Consider the following 16,474-nt stretch of genomic DNA (forward strand, 5'->3'; position numbering starts at 1 on the left):
AGGTGACAAGACGCTCCATCACTCAGCACGTGCCCAGTCTTGTTAGCCCATTTGGTGGCCCACCCGGGCAGCCCGGGAAGCTGCCTTAGTGTTCCTCGTTCTTTATGATCAGGTAGGCTGTGCCGGACAGCCATGCGGCCTGCCCCCTTGCCAAGGGGAAGGCCGAGCTGGGACTAGTGATGTACACCCGGCTGGCGAACAAACCCACCTTCCAGAAGGTGAGAGGCAGAGGCGCCGCTCTCGCACCTGCCCTGGCCCCTGCCTGACAACAGTTGCCGGGAAGCAAAATCTCAACGGATTGAGAAGGGCGGTTTGTAGCTTATTTTATACATTAGAATCCAAGGGGGAGATTTTGGGGGCGGGGGTTACATGAAATCATTGGTGGTAGATTAGGGAGGTGGGAGAAAGCCAAGTGGGGAGATCTCTGACGTTGTATAGAGAGTAAAACGAATGGACACAGGCTTCTTCCCCATGGGCGGGTACAGGGTAGTTAACAATGAACGTTTACCGCACATGGAGGTGGCAGTTGGGGAACAAGGTGACAATGAGGGTTCTGTGGCCTGGGCTCTGGTGGGAGATTGTGCCCTGAGGGGTTCAAAAAGGGGGATTACTCTGACCTTCCAAGGGTATGTCATCTTAGGTGCAAAAAGACAATAGAGACCTTTTTGTTAAAGAAGCTGCAGGCCTAGCCCTAGCCGGTTGGCTCAGTGCCCCTGGTTGGGATGCGTGCTGGAGGCAACCAGTCATTGTATCTCCCTCATGTTGATGTTTCTCTCTCCCCCCCCCCCTCCCTTTCACTCTCTGAAAATCAAAGGAAAATATCATCAGGTGAGGATTAAAAAAAAAAAAAAAAAAGCTCCAGGCCTAGGACGTGACTACCCACCATGCCTCGCTTTTAGTTAGGAATGTTTATGCTCAGGCCACCTGTGTGGTTACATTCCGTCTAGGTTTGTCAGGTTTATATGTGGCCCCTTCCTCGTCCACGCGGTGCAGTGGCATTTAGTGCAGCACACGGTGCAGCCGGCACCACTGTCCATCTCCACAGCCTTGTCACCACCCTCACTGAAACGGGTGTCCGTCTCCAGCCCCTGGGAGCCACTGTCCACGCTCTGTCTCCAGGGATGTGACTGCTCCAGGCAAAGGAAGAACACTCCTGTGTCTCCTCTGCTGTCAGCCTCTCCACTGCTGACCCTTCTGGCCAGTGTGGGCGAAAAGGGGCCACATGCTAGACCCGACAGCTCAGGGGAGGCCTGCATGGCGGCCTGGCAGACTCAGAGCCCGCAGGACCACACAGCGTGGTCGGGAAGGAAAACTTCGCAGCGGAAAGCGAGTCATGGCGGGCCGTCACGTCCTGGGCCAGGATCTTCCTTGACAAAGGTCGGCCTTTACCTTCACTGAGCCTGTCTGTGGTCCTTTTGCTCTGTGATAACCTCCCTTTGGAATGCCAGCGTAACCTCCTTTCTCCACACCCCTCGCCGCACCAGAGCAGGAGACCACAGAACTCCTCGTCTTCATCTCCATCCTCTTCATCGTTAACTGTTAGCTGTCCCGCAGCCGCCTGTGTAAGAGCAGGGTGTGTCCATTCCTCTTGCTTTCTGCCTGCTCCCTGAGGTTTCCCACTTTGCTTTCTCTCAGCTCCTGATCTGTCACCAACAAGTTCCTGTAACCTCTTCCTTCTCCCCCTTTGATTCTGATGTAGAAAGTAAGTGGTGAAATGGATATTTTCCGGAGCATCTACTAGTATATAATCCATGGAGATTTTGCTTCTTGGCAGTTGTCATCAGTTTGGCTCAAATAAATGCATAAAATGGAGTCACTTTACCAAGCTGCTCAAATTATTAACATCATGAAGGTTAAGGCAGGAGGAAGGATTCCATTCTTGTTCTAACCAGCCTGAGAAATTAAACATTTTTTAACTTTCCAGTCTTATGTCTGTGCCTGGATATACATCAGGACCTCCAGATAACCCGCTAATTACCCTCTAAAAAACCCACATCTTCAGACCATTAGATTACCTCTTGGAGGACCCGTGTATACACCCACCTGGCACCTTTCATCCCGACCACCTGGCATCTGACTCTTAACTCTCCTGGACCAGTCCCAGGGCTACGAATGCAGGACTCATAATTCTCAAGAATGCACTTTTTACTATAAGAACTTTTAACTTTCCTTTCTTCTTTGGACCACTTCTGGACTTTGGCCTCGCTGTGTGAATACATCTTTACCATTTATTTCTAGCAAAGCCGCCAGACTCTTTTTGAGTTTGTTCTCCAGTCTTCTTATTTTACTTAGCATGATGTCCTCCAGGGTCATCCATGTGGTAGCTTGTCAGAATTTTATTCCTTTTTAAGGCTGTATAATATTCCACGGTGTGAACTTACCACATTTTGTTTATCTGTCCATAGCCATTTAGGTCGGTTCCACTTTTGCCCACTGTGAATAATGCTGCCACAGACATTAGTGTACAAATGTCTGTGTGAATCCCTGCTTTCAGTTCTTTAGTGTATATACCCAAGGAATGGAATTAGTGGATCATATGGCAATTCTGTGTTTAACTTTTTGAGAAAAGGATTCAAGGGATTTTAAACCCATGAATCTGTTAGAGAAAAGGGATGTTTAGCTGTTGCCTCTTACATGTCGTGTAGTATGTTAGCTGTCAGAGAAATGGAAACCCAGGGCTCGAGAAATGCAGGGCTTAGCATGAAGGACATGGTCAGCACTAGCTACCGTACACCGTGCCAGTGCTGTGGTGGGTGTGGATGAGTATTGTGGGAGCACATCATAACACTGGCTTCCAGTGTTTCTCAAGACAAGATCTCCTTGTGTGTCGTCCAAGATGGATGCTCCCCTGGGTTATGGCTCACCGTGGCTCATGCAGTAGAGAAGTTCGCGTGTACAAGTTTGGTTGTTCGTTTGTGTTTTTTGTAGCTAACTGAGTCCCTCCATCTTTTTGGCGACCTAAATGTCTCTCATGTTCTTCCTTCCTCCAGTGGTTTCTGATCGCCAACAGGTCGTACAAAGTCAGCGCGGCCAGCTCCTTCTTCTTCAGCGGCGTGTTTGTGGGCGTGATCTCTTTCGGGCAGCTCTCCGACCGCTTCGGGAGGAAAAAGGTCTACCTCACAGGTAACCCACCGGAGTGTTCGAGAACCGAATGAGGACACATTTCCCTGAGGTTCCGGGGAATTGCCAAGTGGACGCGGGACTGTTTTTTTATTACACTGGCAAGAGGCCGAACGGCAGCCAGCGTGGATTCCGGCCAAGGTCTTCAAGTGGCCAGCATAGATGGCAAAGGCCAGGTATTTGCACTGGAAGCTTTTCAGAGATGATGGTGCTTTCTGTCACCCCCAAATTCTAATTTATGCCGTGTTCCTAAAGAGAGCAAAGGTTGAGACAGTCTACTAGGTCCATTTCCTTCTATCTTGTGTTGTTGATTCATTTTGAATGGGCCCTACAGGACTCAGCGTAGCTCTCTTGACAAGCTGAGTATGAGCTAGGGCAGTGGTCGGCAAACTCATTAGTCAACAGAGCCAAATATCAACAGTACAACGATTGAAATTGCTTTTGAGAGCCAAATTTTTTAAACTTCTTCTAACACCACTTCTTCAAAATAGACTCGCCCAGGCCAGTGGTATTTTGTGGAAGAGCCACACTCAAGGCACCAAAGAGCCTCATGTGGCTCGCGAGCCGCAGTTTGCTGACCACAGAGCTATATATACACACACACCCTTGCTCAGTGATGGGTAACCTTTTGAACTTGGTGTGTCAAACTTCACCAAAAAACAGCATAACTCGGGTAGTGTGTCACTTTGAGGAAAAAACATTATTTCGCAAATGTTTCATCCTCAGGAGCAGCAAATGTTTCATCCTCGGCATGCGGCTGCCTCAGCGGCCCCGTGTCGTCAGAAATGGCTACACACGTGTCATAGGTTCGCCATCACTACCCTTGCTCATAATTAATTTGAGAGAGGAAGGGAGAGGGAGAGAGAGATGGAAACATCAATGATGAGAGAGAATCATTGATTAGTTACCTTCTGCACGCCCCCTACTGGGGATCAAGCCTGCAACCTGGGCATATGCCCTTGACTGGAATCAAATCTGGGACCCTTCAGTCCACAGGCCAGCGCTCTATCCACTGAGCCAAACCGACTAGGGCTTAAATAGAATTTTTTAAAAATTACCAGCATTTTTGATAGACAGAAATCAACCTGTGACAAAGAAAGAAAACCTCAGTTTTTGTTTATGGTTTGTAAGAGAAACCTTTTTTAAAATAAATTTTAAAATTTCAGTGTGCACAGAAAATTTCAGTGTGCACAGGTTTACGTTTGCAAACTAACGAATGGGATTGTTTACTTCCCCCAGGTGCTGTTTCGTCTGTGGGTCACTGAATGCTGTTCCTCTCTTTCTAGGTCTTGCGCTTGACATCTTATTTGCTATTGCGAATGGGTTTTCGCCCTCCTACGAGTTCTTCGTGATGACCCGCTTCCTGGTGGGCGTGATGAATGGGGGGATGTCACTGGTGGCCTTTGTCCTGCTGAACGAATGTGTGGGCGCCGCCTACTGGGCACTCGCAGGTACTGCTGGGTCCACGCGGATGTGGAGGGGGTGAGCGGCTTCTGAAAACTCTGCAGGGAACCAGTTTAACCCTGGAGTCTAAGGATGCACTTGGACTTGAAGTGCTCTGTCCAACCGTTAGTTTGCATTCCTGAGTTTGTGCTGTCTGACCGTGAATGAGTCACTTGCATTGCACTGTAGAAAGTCTGCCTCACAGACGGCGGGCGAGCTTGCCCCCGCCCTCACAGAGTGCCTCCAGATGATTGGGAGAGGGTCGATGTCCCTGAAGGGCATTCACTGCCCCCACGCTGCCAGGTCATTCAGATTATTCCTGCCCCGTTGCAACAGTGGAACCAGAGAGTTGCCAAATTCATGGTAGAATTAGAGCGAGTGTGAGAGAGCTCCTGGGAAGCCCGCCCGCTGACCCGCACCCAGGACCGCAGGATTCTGACAGCACCGGGAGCTCTTTCGAGATCCGGGCCGTCCCCAGGGTTCTGTCCTCGGTCCTCAGGTCCCAGCTGGTTTCTCTCCAGCAGCCGTGCACGCCGCTGTGGCTGCAGATAGGCTACTGACCAGCAAGAGGGTGGGGAAAACCTGAATGCTCAGCAATAGGGCATTGATTGGAGGCGGCCTAATGGTTCACAGTAAACAAATAATTTGAAAAATTACACTTGATTACAAAATAATGTTTGCAGTATGTCTAAAATGCTAAGTAAAGTGTTTACAAGAAAGTGTAAGTATAAACCTACAACATCCTTTTTGTTGTTGTTGTTAATCCTCCTCCAAGATATTTTTTCGTTGATTTTTAGAGAGAGTAGGAGGAAGGGGGAGAGACAGAGAGAAACATCGATATGAGAGAGACACGTTTACTGGTTGTCTCCCGTATGCGCCCCAACCAGGGCCCGGGGTCGAGTCTGCAACCGAGTACATGCCCTTGACCGGAATCGAACCTGGGACCCTTCGGTCTGCAAGCTGATGCTCTATCCACTGAGCTAAACCAGCCAGGGCTGGAGCTTATGTTTTCATCAGGAGGGGCAGAATAGATTTGAGGTCATTTCAGAAAATCGTAAGTACAGTGAAGAAAGGGTCTCATCCTGTGGCCTCTTCTTTCTGCCTACACTGTTGTCAGTGGATGCTGGCCCTCGGAAGCGATCTGAGTGACAGCGGCCTCATTTGTGGGAACCAGGTGCTCTCGGATGCGCGTAATGAACCGGTAATAGCTATCGATTATCTTGGTTTCCAGGGAAATCACACTCGCCCATTCCCCTGCTTATTGGGCCACATGTTCTGAACACTGAGCATCGGCTCTTCCTGTGGTTCCCCTTTGCCTCACCAGGGCCCACAGTCTACATGTCGTTATTTTCAGTTACAGCTTGATAATCTGCAAACAGAATAAAGCATTTGTTTTACAGGATTTTTGTAGAGAATTTTTGTAACAGGTTCAACAAAGCCCATTGCTTTGGGATGCCCACAGAAGCCCACCTTTCCTTAGGAGGGCGTTAGGAGAGAGCAACGTAGGCAGTGCAGTCTCATCAGTCAGACTGACCGGGTTCGAGTCCCGGCCCGGCCACCCCGGCCCTGCCACCCGCAGCACCTAACCGTCCGAACTCTGTCCTCACTCCATAGACAGCTAATAATGGTCCCTGCGGTCTAGGACAACATATGCAAAAGGCTTACTGCTCAATAAATCGTAGCTGTTATATGAATAGTAGCTACTTCTGGTACTGTTAGTGATAGCAGGTATGGAAAGTGTGACAGAGGAATAGACTTTGCAAGTATATTGGACAAGCCGGTGGGTTTAATACCCAACTCAGCATTTATTTCAAAAAATACGGGTTTCCTAACAATCCCATGGTTGGTTTTTTCCCTATTTGTGTGCTGACAATAACCCATGCTTCATGGTGCTTATGTTCTACTTGGGAGAGATAGACAAGAAAATAAATATGAAGTGTCATATCTGATGGTGATAAATTAAGTTGGGGAGGGCAAGAGGGAGGATTGGGAGGTAGGTTGATAAGGATTCCAGGGGCAGCGTCTGTGACGAAATGAAGTCCCAGTATTGCACTAATCTCATGACCTAAACACCTCCTGCTCATATAGCAAACAATGTTTCCAAGCCTCGGCCACGGCTCAGGCGCATGCCAGGCCAACAGGCACAGCCTTCAAATCCGTCTTGACCGCGTGGGGGGTGTATTTTTCATCTGTCCTTCCCCCTTTTTCACCCGTTTGCTGGCCTCCCTTCCAATTTATTGTCGGAGGCTCGATGTTTGTGTAGGTTTCTCTTTCCCGCTGAGATCTCACGAGGAAGGAACTGGCTCTGTGACGCGGGTTGGGAATGGTCTGCAGATGGGGCCTCTCCAGTCACAGGTCTCTCTTCCCTGAACCAGGGTCGATCGGCGGCCTCTTCTTCGCAGTCGGCATCGCCCAGTGCGCCCTGCTGGGGTACCTCATCCGCTCCTGGAGGAGCCTGGCCGTGCTGGTGAACCTGCAGGGGACGGCGGTCTTTCTCTTATCTTTGTAAGTAGTTCTCGCGCGGAGCTTCAGCTCAGTCAGCAGAAGGAAAGCCTTCAGAGGGTGCGGGTCAGTGAGCGGCGCTATTCCCTTGCAGGAATTTGCCTGACCTGACTCAGGTGAAGAACTAAATTCCGCAAGCGCTCCCATGCTTGGCAGCTTCTGGGAAGAGAGGTGCTTAAATTAATTCAGAATGCAGGTACCCCTTGTTTAAAGTAACCTCTCCAAAAACTGCATTTCAGCCTTCAAATGATGACATCGGGGTCCAATTTCTTTTTAACCTGATGCCTCAGACTTAAAGATCTTCTGGCTGGATCACAGCGTGGGCTGGGTATGCAACAGAGGAGGATTTTTAAAAAGTCTATTTTTTATATAAAAGACCTATTCATAGTAGTATATAATGTCAACGATTCACCTTACAGATGAGTATAATTTCGGGGCCTTTGCGTGTGGATGCGGGAAAATTCTCAGCTATGGGAGGAACCCTCAGCGAAGGTGCATGGGCTCAGCAGAGTAAAAGGACGAGTTCTGGTCAGGGCAGGGTTTGCGAACGACTCACCCACAGTGCTGCCTTGGTGCTCTCATCCGTAAAAGGCCCGCCGCCAACCTCAGCTGCTTCACCAGAAGTGGTCCGGGGCTGCTGAAAGGGTTTCTCCGAGGTGTCAGACTCTCACTGTGATCATCAAAGTCTTGGGGGTAAATGCAATGTTCAGGCCATGGAACCAGCTTGCTTCCGTGGCAGACAGTGAGGGATAGCGGTGGTAGAATTCTCACTCAGCTAGATCTTTAACGTAGTAGCTCTTAATTCAGGTTCAAAAGCAAGTACGGGAAGGAACAGAGTAGAAATAGTTGACCTCTATTTCAAGTGGCACATTTACTAAAGACTTAAGCAGGCAGCGTACATAGCACCTCACTGTGCCCAGGGCCAGCTGATCTGACAGATGATCGGCACACCTAACGTCCAACAGAACGGGGTTTTACTTGATCATTTACTTGTGTGTAAGTAATAATAACCGAGTGGTAACGAGGACGGAGGTAGAGGGATTTTTCAGGATGTTGTAGAAGGCCGCAGGTCCCGCTTTTTTTGACAGTTCAGCGTTGTACACGAATATTCCCTCCCCATGGCAGAGCTCCTGGGAAAGCCCCTGCCTTTTGGTTTCCATAGTCTTTCCTCCCTGCACCTGCTACCCTGGGGTCAGAGTGAAAAGGCTCCATAGATGGGCACTGACGGACTGGCTGTCCAGGAAGCTCCGAATTCTGTGGCGTTTGCTGCCAGTTCACTCCCCTTCCTGAAAGGCACCTTCAGTAGCCGGTGTGATTTATACAAGTTTCACTTTAGGCCAATCAGGTCCAGTTACATCCAAAGGTACTTGATGTTGTGTTCAGTAAACAACGCTTTGTGCTCCTGCCACAGTTTTGTCTTTGAAAAGTCCCCTAGGGGTGCGTGCAGAACTGGGAGGAGAAGACGGAAGTGCCCGGCTGGCGTGGCTCAGTGGTTGAGTGTCGACCTATGAACCGGGAGGTCACGGTTCGATTCCCGGTCAGGGCACATGCTGAGGTTGCGGGTCCCAGTGTGGGGCGAGCCGGAGGCAGCCAATCAGTGATTCTCTCTCATCATTGATGTATCTCTCTTTCTCTCCCTTCCTCTCTGAAATTATATATATATATATACACATATATACATATATACATATATACATATACATATATATGTATATATATATATGTTGGAAGATATAAACTGTTGGAAGATATCAGTGGCGATATAAATGTCCAGTACATTGTGCTGTAGTAGAAAGAAACTGCTGTTTGTAACTGGAAGTTAATAAGGAAGTCACTTTTGTTTTATAAGATCTTGGGGGATTCAGGAGATATCCTCAGCTGCTTTGAATATTTTGAAGCAGTAAATGCTCCAAAGTAACTGCATAGTGATAAAGCCTGTTTAATTTTTATGTGTGGCCTTCAAATAATCTCTGCCTTCATGATCACATATCACTACCTTTAAAACACTTTGTACGAATTTATTTTTTTCTGATGAGATAATAAAGATTTTTATCTTCTTTATGGGGCTTTTCGAGAACTGAAAATGCCTACTGTCTCCACAGTGTTATTCTGACCACACCTGGCTGTGATTTAGGGCCGTAACTCTGACCCACGCTTCATGAAGCACTGGTATATTTAGTGCCATAGTCTGACCTTGCCATTCACATTAAATTGTCTTAAAAGTAACTGCATACCGTTTACCGGTTTCACTGCTATTTTGGAAGCGTGGTCTACGTTTCCATTCAGAGATCAGATCTCCACTTAGCCTGGGCAGCTGTGAAGTCGCCCACTCAGTCTTCCCTGTGTCTTCGGGAGCGTCAGCTTTAGGCCTGTGGTGGGATCCGTGGTGGTGAGGGAATCCAGCACAGCCTAGGGGAATTGCCTCCGCCCTGTGCACGTGTGCCTGTACGAATATACAGCCTTTAATGACGTCTCTTTCAGATTCATTCCTGAATCACCTCGTTGGTTATACTCCCAGGGTCGACTGAGCGAGGCGGAAGGGGCTCTGTACCTCATCGCCAAGAGGAACCGCAAGCTCAAGTGCACGTTCTCTCTCACTCATCCGGCCAACAGGAGCTGCAAGGGGTCGGGGAGTTTCCTGGACCTGTTCCGGCACCGGGTCCTCCTGGGGCACACTCTGACCCTGATGTTCATCTGGTAACTAGAGCCAAGTGGGGTGGGGGGTGCAGGGGGTGGGGGGGTGTTGATCTCCAGCTCCCACTGAGAAAGGTCCACTGGTAATTTGGTCCTTCAGGGTGACATGCATTTTACCTCTCTTGTCAGCACAAAGTTATTTCCACAGAAACGGGGCCCCCTCCCTGAATGCCTGGCATTGGCCTCTGTTTCACACCCTCCCACTCAAGGAGGAAAGGATGGTGCCTGAAAGCAGGTTTACCGGACTTGATGGCAGAAACACATCTTTGCTCCTGAGATATTTGATGCAAATATTTGTCACCCTGCCCCCAAACAAACAAAACAAAACACCGGACCCTGCTCAGTGTGGCTCCGTTGGTCGGAGCCTCATCCTGTACACCCAAAGGTGGCCGTTTGATTCCCGGTCAGGGCACATACCTTGGTTGCAGGTCCGATTCCCAGTCGGGGCACGTGTGGGAGGCAGCCAACCAATGTTTCTCTCTCTCTCCGCTCCCTTCCTCTCTCTGAAATCAAATTTCTAAAGAAGGAAAGCAAGCGAGCGTAGCAGAAACGGAAGTGTTTCTATATATATAGGCTTTGGTTTTGGCATCGGGCGGTGGGATAGCATTGTGCTTGGGCTGCACCCCGTATGGCATCGCCACTTGCGCACTGGTGGCCCGTCACTGTTTCCTGGACCACTGGGGACCCTGGGAGTGTGGAGTGTGGGACTCAGCACCCCCCCTCCCCCCCACCGTGCAGATCAGTGAATGAGTGGATCGGCCTCTCTGAAGCTGATCTTCAAGTTTGGTTTATTCCAGCCCGCCTCTCAGCGTGCTCTCAGCATCAGTGTACATTGCAGTGAATGGCTCAGGGCGGCTCCGTTGAAAGAAGCTGTGGCGAGGGCAGGAGCGGTGGGCAGTGCGTGCGGTTTGTGGCATGTTTAATGGTGTACGTTCTGCTGGTGCCATAGATGTTATCTGGTCCAGCGCCGGGTGTCAACACCAGGTGTACTGGCCCGGAGGACTGTGTGCTGTGGTTTGTACGTGTTGACCACGAAGGCTGCCATGGACACCCACATCGTCCTGTGGGGAGAAAGGAGAATCATTTTATAGGAACGCGATCTTGTGTCCAAAGCGAAGAGGAATGGGAGGATCGGGAATAAGAAGCTGTGGCGATATTTTTCTATATCGGGATTCTCTTTACTGACTCACCTAGCACTGGCCGCCGCCGCCTGTGTGTGGTCAGGGCCGGGTCACACCGACCGCCCCTCCCTCCCGGTGCCAGTGGCGTGGCACAGGTGCTTGGCACGTTGCACGGAGGACACGAGCGTGGAGGCGTGGAGATGAAGGGGACCGTCGACAGCGTAGCCTGACCACGCAGCTGCTGTCTGAGATCCTCCCCGTTGTAACTGCTCACAGAGCACGGCAGGTGCCATGGGCTTCACACACTCTCCCTGTGTGTGTCCCACAGACGGACCAGCCCTCTGCCTCGAAGGAGCCCCTGCTTCTCGGGGAGTACTTACGTCTGTCTTTCATGTTTTATGTTTTCGAGGCATAGGAACTTTGGGGTTCTGGCCTTCGGGGGGTAAAACATAAACAGGTGAGAAAACACACAGACTGGACTTAGAGCCCGGGGAACACGTCCCTGCTTATATCATGTCTTCCACAACCAAAGGGACTGCTCGCAAATGAACTTCTCTCCCCCGGGCTCAGAATTGTAAAATCCACAATAACAGAGACGTGTCCTTGCACACACCGGTTCTCCCGGAAGGTGCTAGAAAGCTCTGGATCCTTCCTGTGGTCCCCGCCATTAAAGACGGCCACCTGTGATGACTCCCTGTGTTAGCATCTGTTTCTGGGCTTATCTCCCTCCGCGGTGCCTTTTTAAATGGTCGTTTGGCGCCCTGAATATACTGTTAAAGATGGTGCGAGCTTTCTAAATTTTGTTTGGGGCCCGTCACGAGGATTGCAGTGATTTTAATCACTGTCCTCACTCATCCCAGTGACCGGCTCTGCCATCGAGGAAACAAGCAAGCGAGCCCGCCTTGGGGCTGAGGCCTCCCCTCCCCTCGCTGTCACCCCAGCTGGTAACGCAGCTCCTCCCGTGCCCTGAGCTGGCTTTGCTCACTCACGCCCTGGTTGCTACCTTCGCGGCTTGGTTTAACCGGGCGTGTGCTTCCCTGGCTGGGATCCTTCCCGGGGATTTCTGTTTTCTCTGCAGAGTAGATACGCACGAGCTCCTGCAGCACGTGAGGAGCAGCGTCCTGGAAGGGCAGGGTCTCTGCGGCAGGGAGAAGGGATTTTAAAATATTTCAGCAAACTGCACGGGTCCACATGTGTCTGCTTTAGAGCAGGTAGGACTGCAGGTTAGCAGCTCCCGTGCTGTGTGCTCAGGTTTGGCTTTGAAAGGTTCCCTGCATGCCCACGTCTCCCAGCTCGTGTCCTTTGTCCGGGCAGGGTGCTAGGGGACAAGGGAAACAGACAGCTCGGTGGCACCTTGCGTCCTTACCTGTGATGTCCTGGCTACCACACTGCTCGTGGCCCTTAGTACACGCGTGACAGCCCTGCCCAGTAAGAAGCCACGGAAGTAGCTGCTGCGCGGGCTCCCTGGCCAGAGAGGCATGAGCACCAGGCAGTCCAGCTGCAGGTCCCCTCTCCCTCCTCCCTTCTCTCTCCCTCCCCCTCCTCCCTCCTTCTCCTTGTTACTGTCGCCCAGGGCACTTGGGCCACTCCGCGTGTTGGCAGGGATGGAAAGGAAGCTTTCCCTTTCTCCTTGATCTCGTCAGAGCCGCAGCTCATTAGACTCTGTCTGAGGAAAGCCAGAGGGAGCCCGTGAGAACTTCCCCGTAATCAACACTTGTCAGAGCGAATTGCGACATCATAACACCTGGCGACCTTGCACAGCCCAGCGTTTCCCTGTGTGCGGAGGCATGGGCGGTTTACGGAATGTGTGCACGTGTCCTGCAGCCTCGTTTCAGGGGGTGTTTTGTTTGTTCTGCTCTGTTTTGCTTTAAGAATGCAGTTTCCTGGACACAGACGTTGCCATGATTCCCTTCCCTGTGCTTGAGGAAGCGCCGCCCTGCGGCTTCAGGCTGGTGCCTGGCTTAGCGCCTGGCTCTGGTTCCTGGGAAGGGGAGGTGGGCTCAGGGCGGGGACCATGCCTGCTGCCTCGGAGGTGTTTCAGCATTACCACCTAGGTCCTAGCGGGTATTTCAGAGAGGAAGGGAGAGGAGAAGAGAGAGGTAGAAACATCAATGATGAGAGAGAATCATTGATCGGCTGCCTCCTGCACGCCCCCCTACTGGGGATCGAGCCCGCCACCCGGGCATGTGCCCTTGACCCGAATGGAACCTGGGCCCCTTCAGTCCACAGGCTGACACTTTATCCACTGAGCCAGACCGGCCAGGGCAGCAAGACACCTTTTCAAAGGGCCGTTCCCCAGTGGGTCATCTGCCTCCACCATCCCCTGCCGTTTCTCCTGTTCTGTGTCTGCAGCACGTGCACCTGCTGAGTGCCGGGTGGGGCTGAGGGCCTGGCAGGGGTTGGGGTGCCGGTCATTTCTGGCCCACAGGTGACATTGGCAATCCAGTCACTTCTCAGCCCACGTCCTCAACGCCACTCTCTGTCAGCTTTCTCCTGGGACTTCTTTTCTAGAGTCATTTTGATAATCTCACAGCAATTGCCTAGGGCAAGAATTCTATAACTTGTATTAGATAAAGACGAGTCCCTGTCTGCTATTCGGTGCAGAAATGCTGTGTTTTCTCTCTCAGCAAGCCGCGCCTTTGCTTCGACCAGCATCTACACAAGTGGTTTCCAAGGCCCTTTATCCTTCGTCTTTTCCAGCTCAGAAATGTAGATCAGGACGGAAATGTTAGTGGGAGAGTCCGACCCACTGCTTGAGGCAGATCGCAGTTCACTGAACCGGCATTGGGGTCCCCGGCAGATTCCCATGAGCGTTCCCTCTGTCCCTTCCCTCTTCCTGCAGGTTCGTGTGCAGCCTGGTGTACTACGGCCTGACTCTGAGTGCAGGTGACCTGGGCGGGAACCTCTATGCCAACCTGGCCCTGTCAGGCCTCATAGAGATCCCCTCTTACCCTCTCTGCATCTACTTGATTAACCACAGATGGTGAGTATGGGTGAAGATTGGAGTATAGCACCTCTCCCAACCGTCCCCCCCCCCGCCCCCCAACTCATACGTGTAAATCCTTAGATATGACTGTCTTTGCCAACATATAGTATCTGGTAATTATACCACAGTGATTAGAATTCTTTTCTGACTGAACACAGTCAGGATTCGTGTTTTGTACAGGATCTCTAGGCCTTCATGTATACGAGTGCTTATGTGGGCTTGCCATCCAGTGTTAAAAGGCGTCATATCCTGACGGCTTTGGAGTCATCTCTGCGTGACATGGTCGTCCCAGCAGTGGGGTTGGTGGCTCCGTGTAGATGGAAATAGAAGCCCACCTGCCCCATCGCTGTCCTTTAGTTCAGGACAGAGAACTGGAGGAACGGAAAGGGGTTTCCCACCCCTTAAGTGACTTGGTCGAGGGGAAGAATACAGCCTGTTCCGCTGCTCCTTGTTAGTGGACACAGTTTGAAACACTTCTGGAAGTTCTTCTGTAGAGCACCTTTTCCTCCTTTTTTCTCGGATCCCTGCTGTCACGGAGCCCCTGACCCGGGCAACTAGCAGCCCCGCTAGTGTGAGCTGGGGATCCGCTGGACTGTGCCGCTTCTCGTTCTCCAGAAACCGTCACTTTCACCCAAGCAGCACTCCTCCCGCCGTGCACTTGGCGCTGGTGCAAGGAGAGTGGGCGCAGCACATTGGGAACGGGGGGCCTGGGTGTCAGCCACCCCCCTTTGCGCTTTCTGGCTTCCTGTGCGCGCCTCTGACGGCCACTTAAAGTGTTCTCAGGACGCTGTCCACGAGGTCATCCTGGGTGTCTTTGTGTCCCTAGTGCCTGCCAAGCATGGGACCTGTCGCTTGAAAGGCGTTGGATGCTGACTGTTAAATTACGCAAGGTGACCGGGAGACCCACACCCTTCCCGGCCTCCCAGCTCCTGCCACCAGAGTCAGGATTGAAATCGGGGACAGGCGGAAGGGCTGCCGCTTTGGGGTCAGGCAGGCCGGGGTTCCAGTCCAGGCTCAGCCATGTGTTAGTCCTACGACCTTGACAGGTTCCCTCCCTGAGCCTCCATGTCCTCATCCTTAAAGGAGGGGTCGTAACATCCCCCTGGTGAAGGTGTCATGAAAATTACAGGCAACACTGCATTTCCTGACAGAGGACCTCGCAAGCTGCAGCCCCAGAAAAGGGGGCTTACTTATCTGAACATCTTTCTCCCAAGTCTAGAGCTCTTATTTGAAAATTGCTTCTCCCAATAAATGGGCAATAAATGTCACCTCATTCTGACCCACCAACAAGAAAACTTTTCTGTTTATATTTCTAAGAGGGAGAAAGGACAGTGTTTAAAATGTTCACTGCTTAAGGTTCAAGTAACCCGAAATTGAAATGAGCTCCAGGACTCCTATGAGCTACAGCGAGCAGCTATAATAGGCTCTATTTCCCGTGGTTTCGCTCCATTCTCTGAGAGATGGGAACGGAACAAGCAGTACACGCCTTGTGGTTGATTATTAGGATTAAGAAGGGCATAGGTAGGAAGCCTTTAAAACTGTGCCTGGAACATAGTATACACACAAATAGAATGGTTTTCTTCCCCTTACACATTATTCAAGCCTGCCGCCCAGCACCTTTCCCTTTGTCTTACGATGGCTGTGTAGTTTATGTCCTGGGCAGTCACGTTTGCCGCCCACTCCTCAAGAAAAGATGAGCGTGTACCATGAAACAGGACTTTAACAGGAAGGCTGGGGGAAGAGGCAGATGAGTGGGTCATGACCTCAAGAGAAACGGGCCATTGCTTTCTGTTATCCAGGTTTGGTCGGAGGCGGACGTTGGCAGCATTTCTGTGCCTGGGAGGACTGGCTTGTCTCGTTGTAATGCTTCTTCCAGAAAAGAAAGGTAGGCCTTCCGGGTTCCCACTGCAGGGCTCCGAGCAGCACGTTTATTACAATGAATCTCCATCTAGCCGGGAGATTACCATATGCCAGGCTTCATTCCCGTGATTGCATGTTACTGAGCAATTGTGTGGGGTATAATGGGCCAGATTCTTCCCTCGCCTGAACTGCTCTCTGGGTGAATAATGTGCTTCGAGGTGCACTATTAATTCTTTCAGGCGATTAAGCTACCATCTGGGGTGTCTGGGCCGCAGCACTGTGCTGTTAGGATTGCAGATTTGAGGAGGAGGGGGAGCGCTTAGTTCCGTACAGAAAGGAGCTCCGTCCAGGGCCACATGTTACAGTCATTCCAGCCCATCACGAGCAGGGACCTCAGAGTCACCGGTGGTGGTCAGAGGTGGCTTTGGCACCTCTCCGTATCTCCATCAATACTCCCAATCATAAGAATAGCAACAAAAAGCAGAACATGCACTGTTGGTGACGATGGGCATTGCCTGAGTCTCATATAAAGTATGAGTAAAGCATTTTTGGGAAATTGGTACTTTATATACTGAGGGCTTTGCTCTGCAAACACAGCTTCAGAAAGGTCCCTTGAGGCATCTTTTTCTCCCTTACCTGGGCCCGTGTAGGGATGTGTAGCTAGTGCTGTTCTCACCTGTGTTCTGGACTAGCACACCTGAGCCATGCTCCCTAAGTTCAGGAAAAAGCAAGGATGTCCATTCTACCA

The 16,474-nt window shown here is 51.0% G+C and overlaps 1 protein-coding gene across 2 annotated transcripts in view; it reads left to right on the plus strand.

Moving 5' to 3' along the window:
• SLC22A15 (solute carrier family 22 member 15) overlaps positions 1-16,474 on the plus strand; it is a 41,223-nt gene that overhangs the window by 13,661 nt on the left and 11,088 nt on the right. The window contains exons 3-8 of one of the 2 annotated variants that reach the window (XM_054711681.1): positions 2,991-3,123; positions 4,407-4,571; positions 6,939-7,068; positions 9,547-9,762; positions 13,723-13,863; positions 15,666-15,751. In XM_054711681.1, coding sequence (XP_054567656.1) covers positions 2,991-3,123; positions 4,407-4,571; positions 6,939-7,068; positions 9,547-9,762; positions 13,723-13,863; positions 15,666-15,751 — 871 coding nt within the window. The remainder of the gene's footprint in view (positions 1-2,990; positions 3,124-4,406; positions 4,572-6,938; positions 7,069-9,546; positions 9,763-13,722; positions 13,864-15,665; positions 15,752-16,474) is intronic. The other variant, XM_054711682.1, reaches the window with a different exon arrangement.

The sequence above is a fragment of the Eptesicus fuscus genome, chromosome 22 (genome assembly GCF_027574615.1).
Source record: "Eptesicus fuscus isolate TK198812 chromosome 22, DD_ASM_mEF_20220401, whole genome shotgun sequence".
NCBI lineage: Eukaryota > Metazoa > Chordata > Mammalia > Chiroptera > Vespertilionidae > Eptesicus > Eptesicus fuscus.